At 45.5% G+C, this 18,116-nt stretch overlaps 1 protein-coding gene across 5 annotated transcripts in view; it reads right to left on the minus strand.

Moving 5' to 3' along the window:
* LOC146816630 (cytochrome P450 2K1-like) overlaps positions 1 to 17,773 on the minus strand; it is a 504,791-nt gene extending 487,018 nt beyond the window's left edge. Inside the window, exon 1 of one of the 5 annotated variants that reach the window (XM_085610503.1) lies at positions 17,444 to 17,772. In XM_085610503.1, coding sequence (XP_085466629.1) covers positions 17,444 to 17,629 — 186 coding nt within the window. In that variant the 5' untranslated portion in view covers positions 17,630 to 17,772. Of the gene's footprint in view, positions 1 to 17,443 lie in introns of all 5 variants that reach the window. The other 4 variants (XM_085610501.1, XM_085610504.1, XM_085610502.1 and 1 more) reach the window with 4 other exon arrangements.
* Between the last annotated feature and the right edge of the window lie 343 nt (positions 17,774 to 18,116).

Below are 18,116 nucleotides of genomic sequence, written 5' to 3' on the forward strand. Positions count from 1 at the left end.
GTAGTAAAGCATGTAGAAGTAAGTAGCGCTAAAAAGGTTACTTTAAGTCATGCTGGACCGGGGCAATGTCACAGTTCTGGCCAACTACGTTGGAGCAAACAACCTACAGGACCCACGCAGTGCCCGGTAAACTAAGTACCATTCCTATTTGCAATCACTGAGATGCATCGATGTTGAGCCTTGCAGTTGCATGATGCTTTGATCTTCTCCATGCAGTGAAGACAATGCGGCAGTTCCGAAAACCGGTGCCAGAGTCGGCGAGACATTGAGCGAAGGCGCTGGATTATGCCACGCAGTTGAGGGGATGTGTCAATCTCACCAAGCTTCAGCGGTAGCGACACGCTGTGCGATGTGTCAGTCTTTGAATGAAAAGAGCTCGTTCTGATGTGATGCGCTGATTTTACACCTGCAACCAGGTTGATGCTCCAGTTTTGCTACACACAGGCAGGAGATGGGCCAATTTTGTAGCAACAGAGCTGTATCACCTGCTTCTGAGGTCCAGCACTGGAGAGGCACCTCAGGCAAGAGTAGGACTCGCAGGTGGCAGAGTCCAGTAGAATTGCAAGACGTTTTGTGTCCCTGAGACCTCAGGAAACAGGAGGCAAGCTAGCACGACCTTGAAAATCACTTGGAGAGAAGGCAGAGTCCCGCACTGCTTCAGCAGGGTCTGGGAGCAGCAGACTACAGACAGCAGAGAAACAAGCAGAAAAGCAGTCCTTCCAGAAAAGCAGTCGAGCTGAGTCCTTTGAGCAGCCCAACTGTCCTTCTAGAATCTTTCTGAAGTGCACAATAATCCCTTTCAACCCAGTTCTGTCTGCCAGGCTTTCATTGGGGGTATTATTTCATTGGGCGGGGTCAGACTGCTACACTTTGAAGTGCAAGTGTTAGCCTTTTCCTCCCGTCTGCTCAGGATGACGCATCCGAATGCAGATGAAGGCAGATGAGCGCTCAATCATGCTCACCCCTTCTTATGTTTGTGGCTAACTAGAGTGAATGCACAAACTGTAGCTTTCACCCAGCCCAAAATGTGCTGGAGAGAGGCTGCCAGGCACAAAGAGTTATATGCACAGATAAATGTCCCCTTTCTAGAAGTGTCATTTTTAAAATACTGTTATGAAATCGAACTTAATTTAAAATTTCTATTCTAACTATAAAAAATAACCAAGCTACTCCTTTCTGATCTGGAATTACCACTTAAAAGCATATAAGGGAATTTCCAATGCTAACCACTGAGAAGATTAGGCCTCACTGTAGTGAAAAACAAAATAGGCTGCTTTTCACTACCAGAACATGTCAAACATAAAGTTGTATATCCTACCTTTTACTTACACAGCACCCTGCCTGTAGGGCTACCTAGGGCCCACCTTAGGGATGAGCTTTTTTCAATAAAATGGGGGTGTAAGGCTTGGCAAGTAGTTTCAATTTCCAAGCCGAAGTAGAAGTAAACTGCACACATAGGCCCTACAGCGCCAAGCCTGGGACATGGTTAGGGAGCTACTTGGGTGGGTGGCACAAGTAGTGCTTTAGGGCAACTAATAGCATTTAATTTACAGACCCTGGGCACGTGTAGTGCACTTTGCTAGGGACCTATAAGTAAATTAAATATGCCAACCGGGTATGAGGTATGTTACCATGTTTTAGGGCGAGAGCACATGCATTTTAGCACTGGTTAGCAGTGATAAAGTGCCTAGAGTCCTAAAGCGAACTAAAACGAGGTCAGAAAAAATAGAAAGAGGAAGGCAAAGATTTTGGGATAACCATGCGGTAAGGGCCATTTCCAACGCAGTCTAATAAATATATGACAAAGCTGTTTATAAAATGATTCAAGTGTGTAATACTGTTTTTTGCAAAGAACAATTCTGATCCATACAAATCTTGTATGTTTGAAAAAAATTAAACAGATTTGCCACCATTTATGCTTTTTCCTTTTAATAGGGAACTGGACAAACTGACTTGATCACAGATTAAGTTTCATCTGTGACATATTGTTACTGAAGAAAATGTATTCCTTATGACGTAAACACAAACAAAAGGAGCAAATGAATTTTATTCCATATGTTTGCCCCATGGAAAAATTATATGGAAGATGTACAGAGGATATCTATGTGCTTCAATTTCCTGTTACATAAGCAGGAGGAATTGTGAAATAAAATACATAGCTCTGAATTTGCACTGGAAAAAATATGTATCTAATATGGCCCTAGCTGCCAGGTGATTTCTCAATGGTGCCAGGAAATTTTTCAGTGGTCAGTGTAATATTGCATCGACTGACTAGTGCACCATTTACTTTTGCACCGACCAAACTTTGCGGAAATCAAGCCACTTGGCATCCGTGTGTGGCACCACAAATACATTCTATGTAATCACAGTTCATGCACTATTTTCACAGGATGGATGCCATGCACCCTGCCACGAAGTTGGGCTGTGTGGAAATATGTTGAACTTGTCCTGGTGTAATTTTCAGGCACCAGGACATATTCAGCAGGGCCTGAATGCCGTCTGCTTTTGCTCCGAGCAGACACATGCAGACAGGGGAGGGCTTTGTTATTTTAAATTCCAGTGGGGCCTAAAACAAAGGCCCAAGTTAAGGGGCTATGAGGCCTCCTTTTGTTGGGGTCTCTCGTTGGCAAGGGCTTGCACCTATTACCAAGTAAGGACCCTTCTTCCTAGTCAGGATAAGGGGGTTACACTCCTAAAATAACCCATGCTCATCCCTTCGGTAGCCTAACACAAGCAATCAGGCTTATCTTATAGGCAGTGTGTAAAGCATTTGCACATAACCAACATTAATACAATGTAAGCACTACGAAAGGACACCACACCAGTTTAGAAAAATATCCAATATTTAGGTCTCGCATAGCGTTGCAGCACAACACGTTGCACGCTTTGAGAGGCTTGCAGTATACAGTATAGTGGGGGGAAGCTCCGCCCACTTTCCACGCATCTTTTTCATTGGCTTAAATTGTATTTGCTGCATTCTCCTTTGTTTTCGGCTGGTTAGTCCCTCCTCCTGACAGCCATGTCGTCATTTTTCTCCTTCCATGGCTATCGGCCCCTTTACTATAAAAACACTTTTGTTCCCCTGCCTCCCCCTATTCCCTCCCGCAGTCTGTGACTTCTCAGCCCACCACCACCCAACCCCCCACTCCTGTTCATAGTTCTTGGATGCCCGCACTTTTGTTTACAATGCAATAGGTCTTGCGTAATTACGAGTCCTATTGCATTTGTAAATCCCTGTTTTCTCCTGGGATTGGCTGGGTGAGTTCGCACTATATTTTTCCTGACCTGTCCTATCCTGTCCAGAACACTTGCGCATAGAACGGCGGAAGGCAGAGACAGCACAAGCAGTGAAAGGAAACAGGACAAAGTCAAGCATGGCGGGTTCCGACCTCGCAACCGCAAGTTTTATTTTTAACTCAGTTTGCCTGCGCATTTATGTAATCTTGCCACCGTTTTTGACAGCTTGACAAACAGTTGGATTAACGGCCCCACATTGTTACGGCATTTATCGAACAAAGGGACGACATGCATGTCTGTGAGGAATATATTTAAAGTTACATTTCTGGTGAAGCGGCTGGTTTAGCAAAGAACGCAAGAAGTGTAAGTTGCAGCATGGCACGCTTAGCACATTGCTTCTCGGACTTTGTTTATCTGTGCGCTTGAGCATTCCCGCTGCCACTTCAGTTGATTTTACAAGTGGTTTTAATTAACGGCACCACACTGTCTTTTCCTCGGGCATTACGCAAGCATGCCACCTGACCGGTGAGATTAGCGGTCTGAATCATGGCTTTACATTGCCATTGTCTGCATGCAATTGGAGTTTTGGTGTCTGCTCCTTGGACCTGTGCAGGGGTGCACTCTCGGTCACACCGGGTGGTAATGTGAAGCTGATAGACTGCAGACTTTAAGCGATCCTAGCATCTGTCCGTGCCTTGTTCAATAGCAAATACATGTGCTCAGGTTCTGCGTTTGAATCCCAGGACATGTCCCGAGATGTCCGTCCACATATAAAAGACCTGAATTCGAACCGGCTGTAGTCAATGCCTGTGACACAGACCGCGGCAGCCGCAGGGGTGTAACACAGGCCCACGCAGCCCCCGCGGTGCGGGGGGGCCCCAGGCTCCAGGGGCCCCCTCACTGAGTTTCAGCGGAGCCATCATGCAAGCCTCAAGTCTGTGCGCCCATGCGCAGCATTTAATTCATGATTGAAGTTCAACCATGAATTAAATGGTGCGCGCCATGCACGCCACGACTGGCGGCCTCTTCATTGTTTAAATGGTGCCGTTTTGGTACCGCGGCCTCTAATTGGTCGGTAATGGTGGTGCGCACGCACATGCCCGGGCAGGGCCACAATAGACTTTCACTTCTTGCCGCGCGCACGCACGTGAACCAGAAGCCCAAACACCCGCTGTGCGGAGGTGGCCCATCTGGGCAAAGTACTGACCACCACACAGGTAATAGACGTTGGATGACTACTATAGAGAAACCTAGGAGTAACGTTCCATCTTGCTTTTCTTTTTATTTTCCTTGCTACCTACGCAACGGAATGAAGCGTTATACATTATTTAGCACCAGAGAGATAGTCCATTTCACGCAGCCATTAAGTGCCTTCGTACTTCATTTCCACAGAGCAGCATCTGCCCAGAGCGCTGGTCTCTATCGTCGTCTTTTTGTCAGCTCAGCTCGAGTGGGCAGTGACTGGGCCCCCCCAATTCCTTGGCTTTCTCCGACGGAAGGGTTCGGAATGGGAGCCATCTCGGAATGGGAGCCATCTCAGTAAGGAGTGCTGGGTGTCAGGCGGGACTGCGTTAATTATCTTTTGATGAATAAAAAGTGGTGCCCTCAGCTGTAAGCAGACGGGTAATGGCTGAAGCCCGGCCTCCAAGACCTATCCTAATCTTCATGTGCTCTGTTAATGTCTTCTTTGTGATAATGGCGCTGCAAGCATTCCAGGGTGACATTATATTTTTCCTTTGCTTCCAAAAGCTTGGTGAGAGCCCCTGGGTCGGTGCCCAGGTTGTTATCTAACTTGTGTATTATGCCGTCTATGTCCCTCAGTTCTCTGCCCAGCTCCCAGTGTATCCCTACGGGTTGATTCAGACAATGCCCTTAAACTATTATTTAAGGTCCTCCCATTCAACTAGGTAGTCCGATGTGGTCCCTTGGTTAGTGTCAAAGTAATCAATCAGTTATCGCATTCTGCAGGGCATCCATATACAGGACATTGGTGAGGGCTACTGGATGCAGCCTCTAAGTGGGTATGTCTGGGTGCTCATCCCCATTTTGAAAGCTCAATAACAGTGGGCACTGATCTGAAAGGGTACGAACTAGATATTCTGCTTGAGTTATATAGTGGCTCAACTGTCTCGAGCAGACATAGCTGTCAAATCTGCATGTAGGAGATATTCAGTTCCCTGGTACTATGTATTTCCTCATGAGACATGGAGTCAGTAACGTTGAGAATGTAAGTCAAATCAGCAGTATAGAAGAGCATGTTTGGCTAGGGAGGAATGGTTCTCATAATACACACTGGAGGCCCATTTGACCTCTTTAACATATAAGATTTGACCCGCAGCCTGGGGTTTTATGCTCGTCAGCTTGTCCCTGCCAAGCACTGTGCCATCCGAGTCTGAGTCCCCAGAGTGGTGCCCGAAGTGATACTGCCCTCCTAGTCTGAGGGCCTTGTCACTGTGTGCTCTGCAGTTGTCTGGATTGCTGCTGCTGTGTCTTTGTCGGCCTGGAGTCGGTCGGTTTCTTGCTAGTCTGTCTGTGGGCATCTTCACAGGATCGATTCATGGCTCTGTGATGGATCGCCTGCCCATCAGTCTGTCTGCCCCCTTCCCCGTGCCCTGTAGGTTTTCAGCCACTCTCAAGCCTCCGTGGTATCGAAGCAGAAGTGGGTATTTCCATCCAGCATGATTTTTACTTTTGCTGGACACAGTAGAGAATACTGGAGTTCCTCCGCCTGCAGTGCTTTCTTCACTTCTACGAGGGATGCCCTTTTGGCCTGTACCATTGCAGTAAAGTCTGGGACCAGAGACACCCAGCTATTGCCAACCTGAAGTAGGTGACCAGTTCTCACATGCTGTAGTAGGACATCTGTTTTTATAGTGCAACAGTTTGGCCACCACAGGCCTAGGTGTGTGTCCCGGCAACGGAACCCCATGTGTTTGTTCAAGGGCAAGTAAGGGTGTAAGCTGTGTCGGGGGCCACCTTCGTTTGCCTCCACTTCTTCAGGTATGTCTCCATGCCACCTCCCTCTGTTCCCTTAGGGAAACCCACTAGGTGCACAGCCCCAGCCAGAGTACCACCACCACAGTCTCTCACCCTTGCACTCCTATTAGTGATAGCTGTTCGGAGGCCCCCCAAGTGCCCTCCCCACACACTGACTACGCTGAGGGACACTCCTCTTCTTTGCAGTGCAGTAGCTGAGCACCCCGGTGTCTCTCATATTGTCTACGCAAATAGCAACTACTGTTGTGAGCTAAGGAAGGAGGGTGCAACCTGTCCGCCGCATTGCAAGCATCTCAGGAGCACAGGAGGCCTCTTCTTATATATCACATAGTGCCCAGGAAGTGGCCCCACAGTTCCTCTGCCCCACCAGCATCCAATCCAGGGTGGAAGCACAGCCTAGTATGATGCCCATTGGGCAAGTTCCTGCAGGCCCTAGTTGCCTCTATGTGTTATCCTGTTTCGGGCCCCAGGCCTTAAATGAGACTCACGTGCCCCTCCAGTGACCTGGGGTGGCTGTACGGTAGTTCAAGCTTCGGGGGTGAGCTCCACTTGCTCTGTCCCCCACTCTAGGTCCCAAGATCCACATCCCTCTGGCCAAGCTCAGTCTCACACCAGGTGCCTACCTATAGGCGCTGCCCAGTGAGTGCCCCCTTCTTCACGCGGCTGCTGGGGGAATACAATCACCACCGTGTCCAGGCAGCACCGTCGTGATTTCTCCTGCTCTTCGCTTTTGACGCACAGGCCTCGCTTCAAAGGTTGTGTGTCCTGTGAGTTGGGCCCGGTTATCAGGCCTCAGCATTCCTATAGGCACTGCCGCTACCAGCCCGCTGATGCCTGTCTTTCTCTTCTCGCGGCAACCGGGACTCCCCTCGATGGTCAGGCTTCTCAGTTGGTGGTAGCCAGGGCTTTAGGGGGACGAGCAGCACCTGCTCCGTCCTCAATCTTCAGACATCTGAGCCAAGTACACAATGGGCAAGATTTCGTCCCTCGCCAGGCACCGTTGTGTGCCCCGAGGCCTCGGCGTGCCAATCACCCCCCGGCACCGCTCACCAGTCGGCTCAGTAAAGCAATCATGTCCTCACGCGGATGCCAGGGTGAGGCAGGAGCAATGGCAGGCCTCTTCATGTGCACGCCTGGCCTCTTAATAACTTAAATGGTGCGCACGCCCCCGCCGCAGTTCAAGAGAGAGTGTGAGGCTTAAGTCCACGTGACACTATTGGTCACATGCACTATTTGTGCACAAACAAGCCTTCACAGGCACGTTGGCACGCTGACAGGAAGTGGAACCCCCTGCTATCCTGCCTGCCCCCAGGAAGGCATCACTGCTGCTTAAAGCGGGCCCTCCGAAAAAACAACATTCAGGGGGATCTTCAAATCACTGAAAACTGCCACCAGCGAGAGCAAGCACTGTTGAGCAGTGCTGCCAGTGGCTCGCCGTGTGCTCTGAGACAGCTTTAAACTGCAGCTCTGGAATGGCAGCACTCGGGGGAGTCATGCATTCAGAGTTCACACCTTTCCAAGAGAAAATTCCCGGTCATTAATGGTTATTTTAAGAGTCAGCAAAGGCCTGGATCCTGGACATGCCTTATACTAACTGGAAACAAAATCTTATTTAGTCTTCATTGCTTGATTTGGCACACTAGAAAGTGTCACTCCTAGTCGTTGAAATGTCACTCATAATTACACTGAAATTATGAAAATGTCACACATAAGCAATCTGAAACCTTGGCAGCTATGCCCCCAGCAGCCCCCGTTTTCCAGCCTCCAGGGGCCCCATCAGCACTGTAGCGCACACAGGTAGCACTACACTCTCTCACCGGCGTTAGTTGCACCAGTGAGTTGCTTCATAAAAGTCCTACCTCATAAATTAAATGGTGCGTGCCGTGTGCGGTGGGTGCAGGTGACCTCAGGTTCCAGGCCCAGAAGCAACGGGGTTGAAGGCAACTGCCTCGAGGCCAGAGACCTTTTGCATATTTACATACCTTTGTAAACTGGTTACCAAGGCTTATTTTTTTTCTGGTTCCAGTACCCCCTGGGCTATTCCTTACATTTGTATTTTACATTTACTGCCGTAGTGTGAGAATGCATTTCATGAAAATGAATATAAAGTAAGGTTGCCAAAATAAAAATGCCAGCAATGTGTTGTTTAAATAGCTTGGAAAGACCTCGTCTTGACATTAAATAGCGTTATAAATAAAGTATGTATTGATTTGTAATGTGACTTTCCTGTCTTTGTTCACTTTAATGATCAGTCATGGACCATTCAGGAAGCCCTAGAACACAATTGAAAGTGCTTTCTATTTATATTTGTTGTTCGAAGTATGAACAGATAGGTGCTGAAAATACGGCTTTAGGTGACTGCTTATTTTTGTCCTGTCTGGGACATCAAAATAATGAGCTAGCAACCCTAATCATAAGACAGGAAGTTTGTTGGAGGATCAGCACATGATTTATTTCCTCAACCATCGATCCCTGATTAACATCATAATAGCAATAGTTTAACTTATATCTGAAAACCCTTCCGCCGCCATCAATAACATGCTGAGTTACTTCAAGTGTCTGGGAATGCATCCTGCATTCAGACAACTCACTCCTCATTCTGGCCCTTCACTTTTACGCTCACCCTGCACTCACAGCAATCACATTGCACTCACTGATCACCATGTACTCCCACCATTCACCCGCTCACCCTGCACCCACAGTGATCACTCTGCAGTCACAATGCACTTGCGCTGTTCACCCTGCCTGTACCTAACCCTGCAGTCACACGAGCACACTACTCGCCCTGCACTCATGTCACACTTCACTCAGCTGTCCCACTCACTGCTCAATCTGAAAACTCACTTAAACAAGCCCATCACTAACCATGCATTCTTTCGTCCCACTCTGCACTTACATCCGCACCCAAATTCATATGGTCACCTCACTCACCCTGCAGGCACTCCTCTTACCCTACTCTCACACTGTCACATCACTCACCGTGCACTCACATGGGCACTCCAGCCGCCCACAAAGCGCATAGGGTTAATATGCCTGCTACAAAAAACATGTATCATGCAGATCACAGAACTGAGTGTCAGTAAACTATGAGTAGAGCTATAAAAAATGAAATGTTTGTCTGAAAGGTGCTATAGAGAGATGAGGTGCATTGTTGGTGAGCGGTAGTGAGGGAATTCATGGAAAATGAGGAGGTAGGGTGCGGCAAAAAAAGACTCTCAGATGCCAACCAGAGACTTTTTGAGGCATGGGCAAAGTGGGCTCCGGCCCAGGGTCCCAGACTTTCAGCTCTGTTCTGTAGAGTCTAGCCCTGATGACATTAAATGATTCTTGAACAGATTGTTTTACAACTTTACTTCTCTTTTTTCAATATTTGGGATGTGTGGTTCGAGCAGGTCGGCGTGGTGTTGTTGGCTCAACATTCTGTGATACTGGGGATTGGGGAAAAATCATTAATCTCCCTGTGCCTAACAAAAAAGTATGTAGTTCTTTCCAGTGAGTCCATGTGTATTTCGTTCCATCGTGGACTTTGCAAACTCACTATTAACACTGTTAGTGAGTTCGCAAAGTCCCTGATGAAATTAACTAAATACTTTTTTGTTAACACACTCTTTGAAGTGCTTCAAAAAGTTTGAATGTTTATAGAGCGGGAACGCAACCCAAAAGTATTATCGCAGCAGGCTTTAAATGAGAGCGCCAGTCAGTTCCTGACTTTATGTGTATGGAGGGAGGACACTGACTGATACCGATTGTGTCCTCCGTGTGTACTGACTGGCACGCTAATACTTTCGGGTCGCGTTCCCGCTATATAAAGATTAACACTTTTTGAAGTGCAGAGGGACTACTTCTCTAGATTTTATCTACAGAAAGTGAACAATACGTTAATCATAATATTTCTTCTTGAATGTTTCTGTTTAGTTGTTTGTTTAGTTGTTTGCAGTTTAAATTAAATACATCTGTGAGGTTATCTGCATTGTATCTTGAAGTCTGTTATGAAGCTCTGTGGTTATACTGAATAAGCAGCTACCATGTTGTTGTTATATGACATGCCTTTATTAATGTAATAACTGCACTTTCACAATTGCTTTATTAACCTTCTTGCTTCTCACATTTGCTTGAAATTGCACCCTTTACCCACTCTTTTTTCAAAATGTTCTCAGGGGGAGAACCCCCCCCGAACTCCCCTTTACTGGTTTGAGCTCGCTCGCTGCGCTCGCTCGCCATGGTGCTCTGCCACACAACGTTTACGCTTCACCATTTTCAAATGTCACCAGCCACCACTGGTTGTCAGTCGAGTTTTTATGGAATTCCAGGTTTGGGTTAGGCTTTCAAAGTTTCATGTTGTTGTCCATTAATGTCAATTCTAATTCTGACCCTTCATAGTTATTCTTCAGCCATAGGCAGTTCAAGAGACAATAGGACCGCTCCTTGGCATCGTTCTGATTGCTGCCTCAGTTAAATAATCTGCTTTTGACATTGTTACAAATGGCATAGCTTATATGTTAAGAGGGTTTCCCACTATCTCATTAAAACTTTGAGAAAGACAATATAGAGGTATTTCATTTAAATGTTGGAGGTTTCAAATTGAAATATAGCAGATTTTTTGGCGGTGGGCAAAGTGAGCCGGGCCTCCGGGGGGGCCCCCTCCATGTGTTTTGCAGGGGGGCCCCCTTAAGTTTCGTTACGCCACTGGCCAGCGGAGCGAAAAGTACACTTTATATACACTCCAGTCCCGGCATATTTTGGTGCAAATCCAGTCTTGTTTCAGAAAAGTTTAACGGTCCTTAATTTAGGCCCCAAAGTGGACATCTGCTGCTGATGTAGCGCCTGGATGCTCGGCTGATGTGAGCACTATAAAACACAGGTTTTGTGCACATTAAACCTGATCACTTTACATACAATGTGCAAATTGAATCGCAAACTGTCCTAATTTCACCACTTGATGACAAAACATGGGTGTGCCCTTTCTTTCACGTGAGATCAGTTTACAGGGATATTACAGGCTGAATCTAACTGCAGAGAAACGTCAGATCTATATTCACCCGGGTGAAAACGCCATTGGCCAGTTACAGTTAATTTAGCTTTGATCCCAGCGCTGCTGCATGAGGTGTTGGACATATACTGATCTGTTGTGGAGAAACTCACAGTTGATTCTTGTGGCCTCTTGGAGCTGGATGTTGATGCCTAATGGTGTCTACAGGCTGTGCCTAATTTTTAGAAGAATATTCTATGTCGGCGCCCCATATTTTCTCAGAAGCCTACTAGTGCGATGCAGAATGTCAGGCGTTGCCAAATATTAAGGTCATATTTCACCTCTGCCTCTTTCTTCCACTGACATACTCTCCCTGCCCCTTTATGTCATTGACTCGTTTGCATCCCTTTTTTTCTTTTTGCAGTTTTATATTGCCCAATCTGGACCCAACATTATAGGAGCGCTTTACACAAGCACCCTTTACATTACACAAGGACACATTGATTTTGGTCTGTTGTTTTCAGGCATAGGCCACAGGGACGTTAAGTGATTTGCCCACAATCACAGGATGTTGAGTGAACGCCAAGACTAGAACCTGGTGTCCCAGTTCCAAAGTCGGCATTAGCACCACATCCAGTCCCCTCTTTTTGTTAGTGTTTTTCTCGTTCTTTCTCTCTTTGATGCTTTTCTCTCTCTTGATTTGGGTTAAAGTCTAAAAAATCAAATAATAAGTAGTAGTCTCAAAATATGAGTGGGGCTGGGCTGCACACGCAAGCACCGCCTCAAATTAACCACTTCCATATCAGTAACCCATCAGCAGAAATAATCTCACCAGCTGACACCTATCCACCAACGTATCTAACATTGATACATTTATAGATGTGATGAAATCCACATGCCACAGCTGGATCCCCGAGAACCCCTGTGTAACTGATCATCTGATTTTCCACCATCAGTGGTACCTTCTTTCTTCTAAGGAGACATCCAGTTCCTCATGCTGGCTTTCGCTGTGCAAGGGAATCTCGGGCCAATCACAGCCCTGCAGTCCATTTCAGCATCGGACCAGGCTTGGGCAAAGCAGGCACGGAAATGGAGGCATTTGCCCCCTGGGTAAATAGTAAAATTTGGCCATGTTTGGGGTTCATTGGGCCCCTAAAGCCCTGGTGACAGTGCGCCTGTTGCACTGTTGATAGCAACGCTCTGCATAGAAACATTACCAGGCACATGACAAAAACGCCACTATATTGCATAAATACCACCAGCAGGCAGTGGAAGAGGTTCTCCCTGTGGGTATACATCCGGTCTGAGCACAGGTTCACACCGCTTAGCTCCCTCCTGTCCTGCATGGTGTGACCTTGGTCTTGCTCTACCACGGACACTTAAGCACTCTCTACCGCGTCGGCATTTGTTCTGGGAGCACCAGTTGATTAAACCTTTCTATAATGGATGCGGAGGGTGGCTTCTAGTTGCTGCTTTATTATCACCAAGGTTGAAACATGTAAGCGAGCAGCGTCAAACCAACATAACGATATTTGTTTTCTTTGCAGAGCTGCTGGTCCCCCTGAGTGTGCCCACATTGCAATTTGAGCAGTTTCTTGTCGCAGGCACTAGGCCTACCCTTACAAGTGAGGTACCATTTTTATCGGGAGACTTAGGGCAACACAGAATTGTAGAGCAACTGTTATTACCTATTGACTTTTGATGCATTTCTACCTTCCAAATGAAAGACAACGTGTAAAAAAGAAGTCATTTTCAAAAATGACCTATTATTCTCATGCTAGTATGGGTACTCACATTTTCGGAAATGTGCAAATATCTACTGTTTCTGAACTCTAGATTTTGTTCCAATTTCAGAAATACATAGGTGTCTTTCATACTGATTTTTTCATGTATATATTTTCCCAAATTAATTGCTATATAGCTGGTACAGAATAAAAAACACATTGCAAGATGCTGCTCAGTTATTCGCTCTGGGTTCGTCGGGTTCTTGGTAAATCTACAAGTCCTATATATCTCCACAACCATAAAGGTCGAGCGGATGTAACGATATATTGCTTTCAAACAGCTGTAATCATTAGAAGAAGTTACAGGTGAAAACGTTGACACAAATGGCTGTTTTTTCAACTAATTTTCAATGTTTCCTATATTCAACGGTTAGTTTCTATAAAGAAACCTTAAATGATCTACACAAATGACCCCTTGCTGCATTCAGAATTTAGTTTACTTTTCTAAAATGTATAGCTTTCCAGGATCCACTATTGCTTTCATACCCATTTCTACCATTAACTGGAAAGAGGTTGAAAGCACAAAAAATAGCAAAAATAGGCTGTGTGCCAGAAAAATGCCAAAACTGTGTAAAAAAACGGTGCTTTTCTGACAAAAGTCTGCTTGTCCCTGAAAGCTGGTAAGATGGTGATTTCAGCAGCAGAACTCCTTTTTTTATACTATTTGCAGGGCAAAAAACAGATGCTTTCATCTGTAGCCCTTTTTTCCCCATTCCCCCCCCCCCCAATAAAATAGACCAGTATTTTGGCTAATTTCTGGGTCCCCTCCAGGGGAATCCACAAACCCTGGGTATCTTTAGAATCCCCATGATGTTGGAAAAAAAGGAAGCAAATTTGGCATGGATACCTTATGTGGTCAAAACGTTACAGGGGCCTAAGCACAAACTACCCCAAATAGCCAAAAAAACAGGCATAGCACATTGGGGGGAAAAGCCTAGCAGCGAAGGGGTTAATTTCTCCATGCCTGTAAACAAAAAATGAATGTACCCTTGCGTAATTAAATGTTTGTGCTCATGTAAAGAGCTCCAATGCCTTTGATTTGTGTTTGCACTAGTAAAAAAAAAATAACTGTGCTTTGTTTTCTGTGGCATTACCTTTCATTCGATTGGGGGGTATTCTAGAGGAATTCAGAACAAGGAAGATCAGTAAGAGGAGGTGAGAAAATATTACTGAAAACTAGTCTTTAATGTGGTTTGTCTGGCATCAGATTGAGAAGTTTGACAAAAGAGGCAATTTAAACTTGCTTAACACAATGTCTTTCACTTGTGCTAGATATTTGCCATCAACTGACTAATTGACGCACACCTCTTCAGAGGGCACTTAAGAAGGTATAGGGAATACATACAATTTTGTTGTCAAAATATTTATTGCCTCCTTCTCTCGTACCTTCTGAAAATTCACTAGTCTATTCTGATTGATGGAGCCTAGAATCTTGACTGGCAGTCTGAGCACTATGACCTTATGCCCCCACTCTCAATATTGCAATAAATGTGCTAATTGTTCTTATTAGTAAAATATTTAAAAAAACATTGACAACACCAATTGCAATCGCATAGGCGAAACTTATTGGCTTTGCCAATGCTTGTCTTTTCTAGTTCTGTGGCTTGTTGGTAGCTGACACTGCACTGCATGAGGTGACATAGCATTGCAGAGAGGTGAGGGTTATCTGGGACACGGGGATGAGCTACAACCCGGCTGCACTCGGAGAGATAGGTGGCTTATGAACATATTGGTGTTTAATTGTAAGGCAAAATACTGCTTGATTGAAAATAAAATATAAAAAGTAGATGTTGAAACGCACCTGAACACCCTGCAAGATTTTCAAACTTTCCAAGTTGATTCATCCAGATTTATTCTAGTGAAACCTAAATGACGAGGAGATTGGCCCATCATTCCACTGATGTGATGATGTAAGTTGAGGGGTACAGCCAGATCACAACCTTAAAACATGAGTTTGTTGTTGGTGTTTTTTCTTTAAATGAAGACCTGAGAACTTATTTGTTTGAAACGTTTTTGTAAAATAGGATTTGAAATTTGATGTTACCTCAGAGCTGTCAAATGTTCTTGTCATCGAATTAACTAACATAGCAACTTATAGTCAGTCGTGGCTGGTACTGAACGAGGGTGGTAAAAAAGTAAATATCACTTACCTTGTAGGCCGCCGACTCTCCTCTATCATTGTCCCTCATTTGGTTCAGTCTGCCCAGAACAGGAAGCACAGAGGTTCCCCTAAGCCAATCAAACGCTGCTGTTAGCAGCGTTGCGATTGATCTAAGCGTCGTTGTTCGGCGCTCAGACAGGCAGTTGGAGCCTGTGCATGTTCCCCACCAAGCAGTATATTTCAGCCTGGTGGGAAACATGCTAAGTGCACATGACTGTTTGGCCGGCCCTCTTTGGCCAGCCCAAGAGTGCACAACTAACCTGCTGGCTGCGATGACAGCTAAGCCCCGCCCCAAAACCTGCATCAGTGTGGAAAAATAAAATGATAACATAGTGTTGTAATCATTTATTTTTCTTTCTTTGCACTGCCTAAAAAGAAGTGGGGCGACGCTCCTCTGCCTTAGCAAAGGAGCAGCCACTGCTTTCTCATTGTAAATGTGGACTTAAACTTAAAATTCCAAGCGAGCACCATTTATTTGGCTACAAACCCAGGGCCACGCCACTTGACAGCTATGACTTTTACGTATTTCAAGGTTTTTTCCAGCATTTGGGTATGGTCTACTCAGTTCCATGTCCTTGATTTTTAGGTCGAGCCTGGGCAGCGCATGCGCTGCTTTACAAGGCATGCTGTATTGGAGTATGGAATTGAAGCCCTGTCCACTCTTCACCCATATTTGTCATTGGTTTGTGTCATTGTCCTTCGTAAATGCCGGCTTCTGATTCGTTAATAGGCTAGTTAGTTTCTCCTTATTATCGCTTTGTCTTTATTTATAATCTCCCATGATGACTGGCCCTTTTACTTCAGTTGTTACACCGTACATCTTATTTAGCTTAGCTTACTTAGTAAGCACTATTTTCTTTAATGTGTTTCTCCTACTGCAGGCACTACATGCTTTCCTACAACATTCAGCACATGCAGTGCACCATACGCACTTCCACTGGGCGCTTTTTACAACAAAAAGCATGAGTTTGTCAACTTGACAAACAACAGCTTTTTACTTTTACTTTAATAACGTCCGCGGACCTTTCTTTAGACACGGCTCGTCTAAAGAAAGAGGCGTGGCCTCTATTAAACTGAGAGCGCAGAATGGGGCGCTTGTAAACAACAAGCATTTGCAATGTAATAGGTCTTGCATTTTAGAAACTTTGACCGAATGGTATTGTAAATGACAATGCCTTTTATTTATGTGTTGTTTTTTAAACAGATAAATAAAAGGCATTGTCATTTACAACGCCAATAGCTCAAAATCTCGCAATTGCATTGCAAATGCTTGGGTTATATGAATGCTTGAAACGTGAGCGACTGCACTATAGCTTCATTTCCGCATTCAGCAGCTGAATATTATATATTTCCCGGTGCAGAGGTTGTGGCGTAACGGCCAGAGCTGCCAACCTGGTGCATGTCTCGGCGTCAGCTCAACATCCTTTGATTCTTCTGAGCAAATCACTCAATCTCCCCAGCCTGCCAATATTGAATGTGTAAAGTAACTGTGCTCCTGTATAGCGCGCCAGTACCTTCGGGTCGAGTTGGCGCTATTTAAAACTGCCCACAAAAAGCAGAGTTCCTGCCCGTGTTATTGAGTGATCGGGGAAAGTGGCGTAATGCCGCTTTCGTAAAGGGGAGTTTCAGATTGCTATTTATCTGAGACTGAAACGTGATCATTGCATGCCTACCAGCTCCTCTTGTGTCTACACATTCTCTGTGTGCTGTGAGTAATTACAGTAAACAATGCATTCTTTGACTTGGCTACAAACCAGTTAGACGGATTTACACAGCGTGCAGTACAAGCAAGAACTCTCCACAGCTTTATTTATGTGCCATTTAAAAGAATCTAAAGCTTTTACTAGTTATATATTGTACAACATCTTAAAGGTGGTGTTTGCCCAGACAATCCCTTAGGGCCACCCTACCAGTTGCTTCAAGAGCGGATTCTTGCATGGATGCTGCCTCTGCGGCGCAACATATAAAAAAATATTGACAAAGTCAATAAATTTTGCCTAGGCGAAAACTATTGGCTTTGCTAACGGTTGTTTAGAACTAGTGCCCTATCTGCACCAGTATGGAAAAGCTAAACACATATTGTTTTCGTTTTAGATTCTCCGCCTTGGGAGGTGGGGGAAGTCGTTGATTCTCATTTTGAACGGTGGATTCCCTGTGTACATGCTTCACCCAAGGGTATTAATTATTTCAACTCAAGCACGCGCCCATTCTATAAGGAAAAAAAAACACGTACTGACTCTAAACAATGCAGAACTTGCATTTGCTGTGGCGTTAAAAGGCGCGCGCTGCGCTCACCTCCAGTAAGGTCAGGTAGGGTCTCCCCAGGTTGAAGATGTGCAGGTTACCGATGACCGGCAGCGGCCTCGGTCCGGGAGGGAAGTTGCCGTATTTGTCGCTCTTCCGTCCGTTTATAAAGTTTATTAAAAAAACGAGAGTTAAAACACACAGCAGAAGTGCGACAACGGGATCAGGGAAATACATCTTCACGGCTAGCAGAGCAACACCGGCAGGGGACTCGCGAGCACTACGGAAAAGAAGAATGCGTGGCACGTTTTATTCCTCACCGCCTGTTACGCCACATCCCGCTTTCAATCCTCCTCCTCCCGTTGTGCTGTTCGTGTGCTGCACCCGTCACGTCGTGTTAAAGGTAAATGGTTTATTTACATTTCCAAAAAACGCGTGGACTTTGGAAATCATCTTTAGGTTGAAGAAGGCAGGGGTATATTTGTTATCGTTCTGACGTTAGGCAGAGAGCGCGACTTTAATAATCATTAACATGCACGCCACCACTCCCGATTCTGTCGGGAGACTACCGATTTCAAGGCTCGTAGTCACGCAGAAGCCCGATTCGGACTGCCCAATCACGATCTCTTTGAAATAAATTAAAAGTTAAATATTGAGTGGGGCAGTTTACGAAGCTCATAGAACAAGCCAGAGGCGCAACTAGAGTGAATATCAGGGGGAGGGG

This window comes from Triturus cristatus, chromosome 6 (assembly GCF_964204655.1).
Source record: "Triturus cristatus chromosome 6, aTriCri1.1, whole genome shotgun sequence".
Taxonomy (NCBI): domain Eukaryota; kingdom Metazoa; phylum Chordata; class Amphibia; order Caudata; family Salamandridae; genus Triturus; species Triturus cristatus.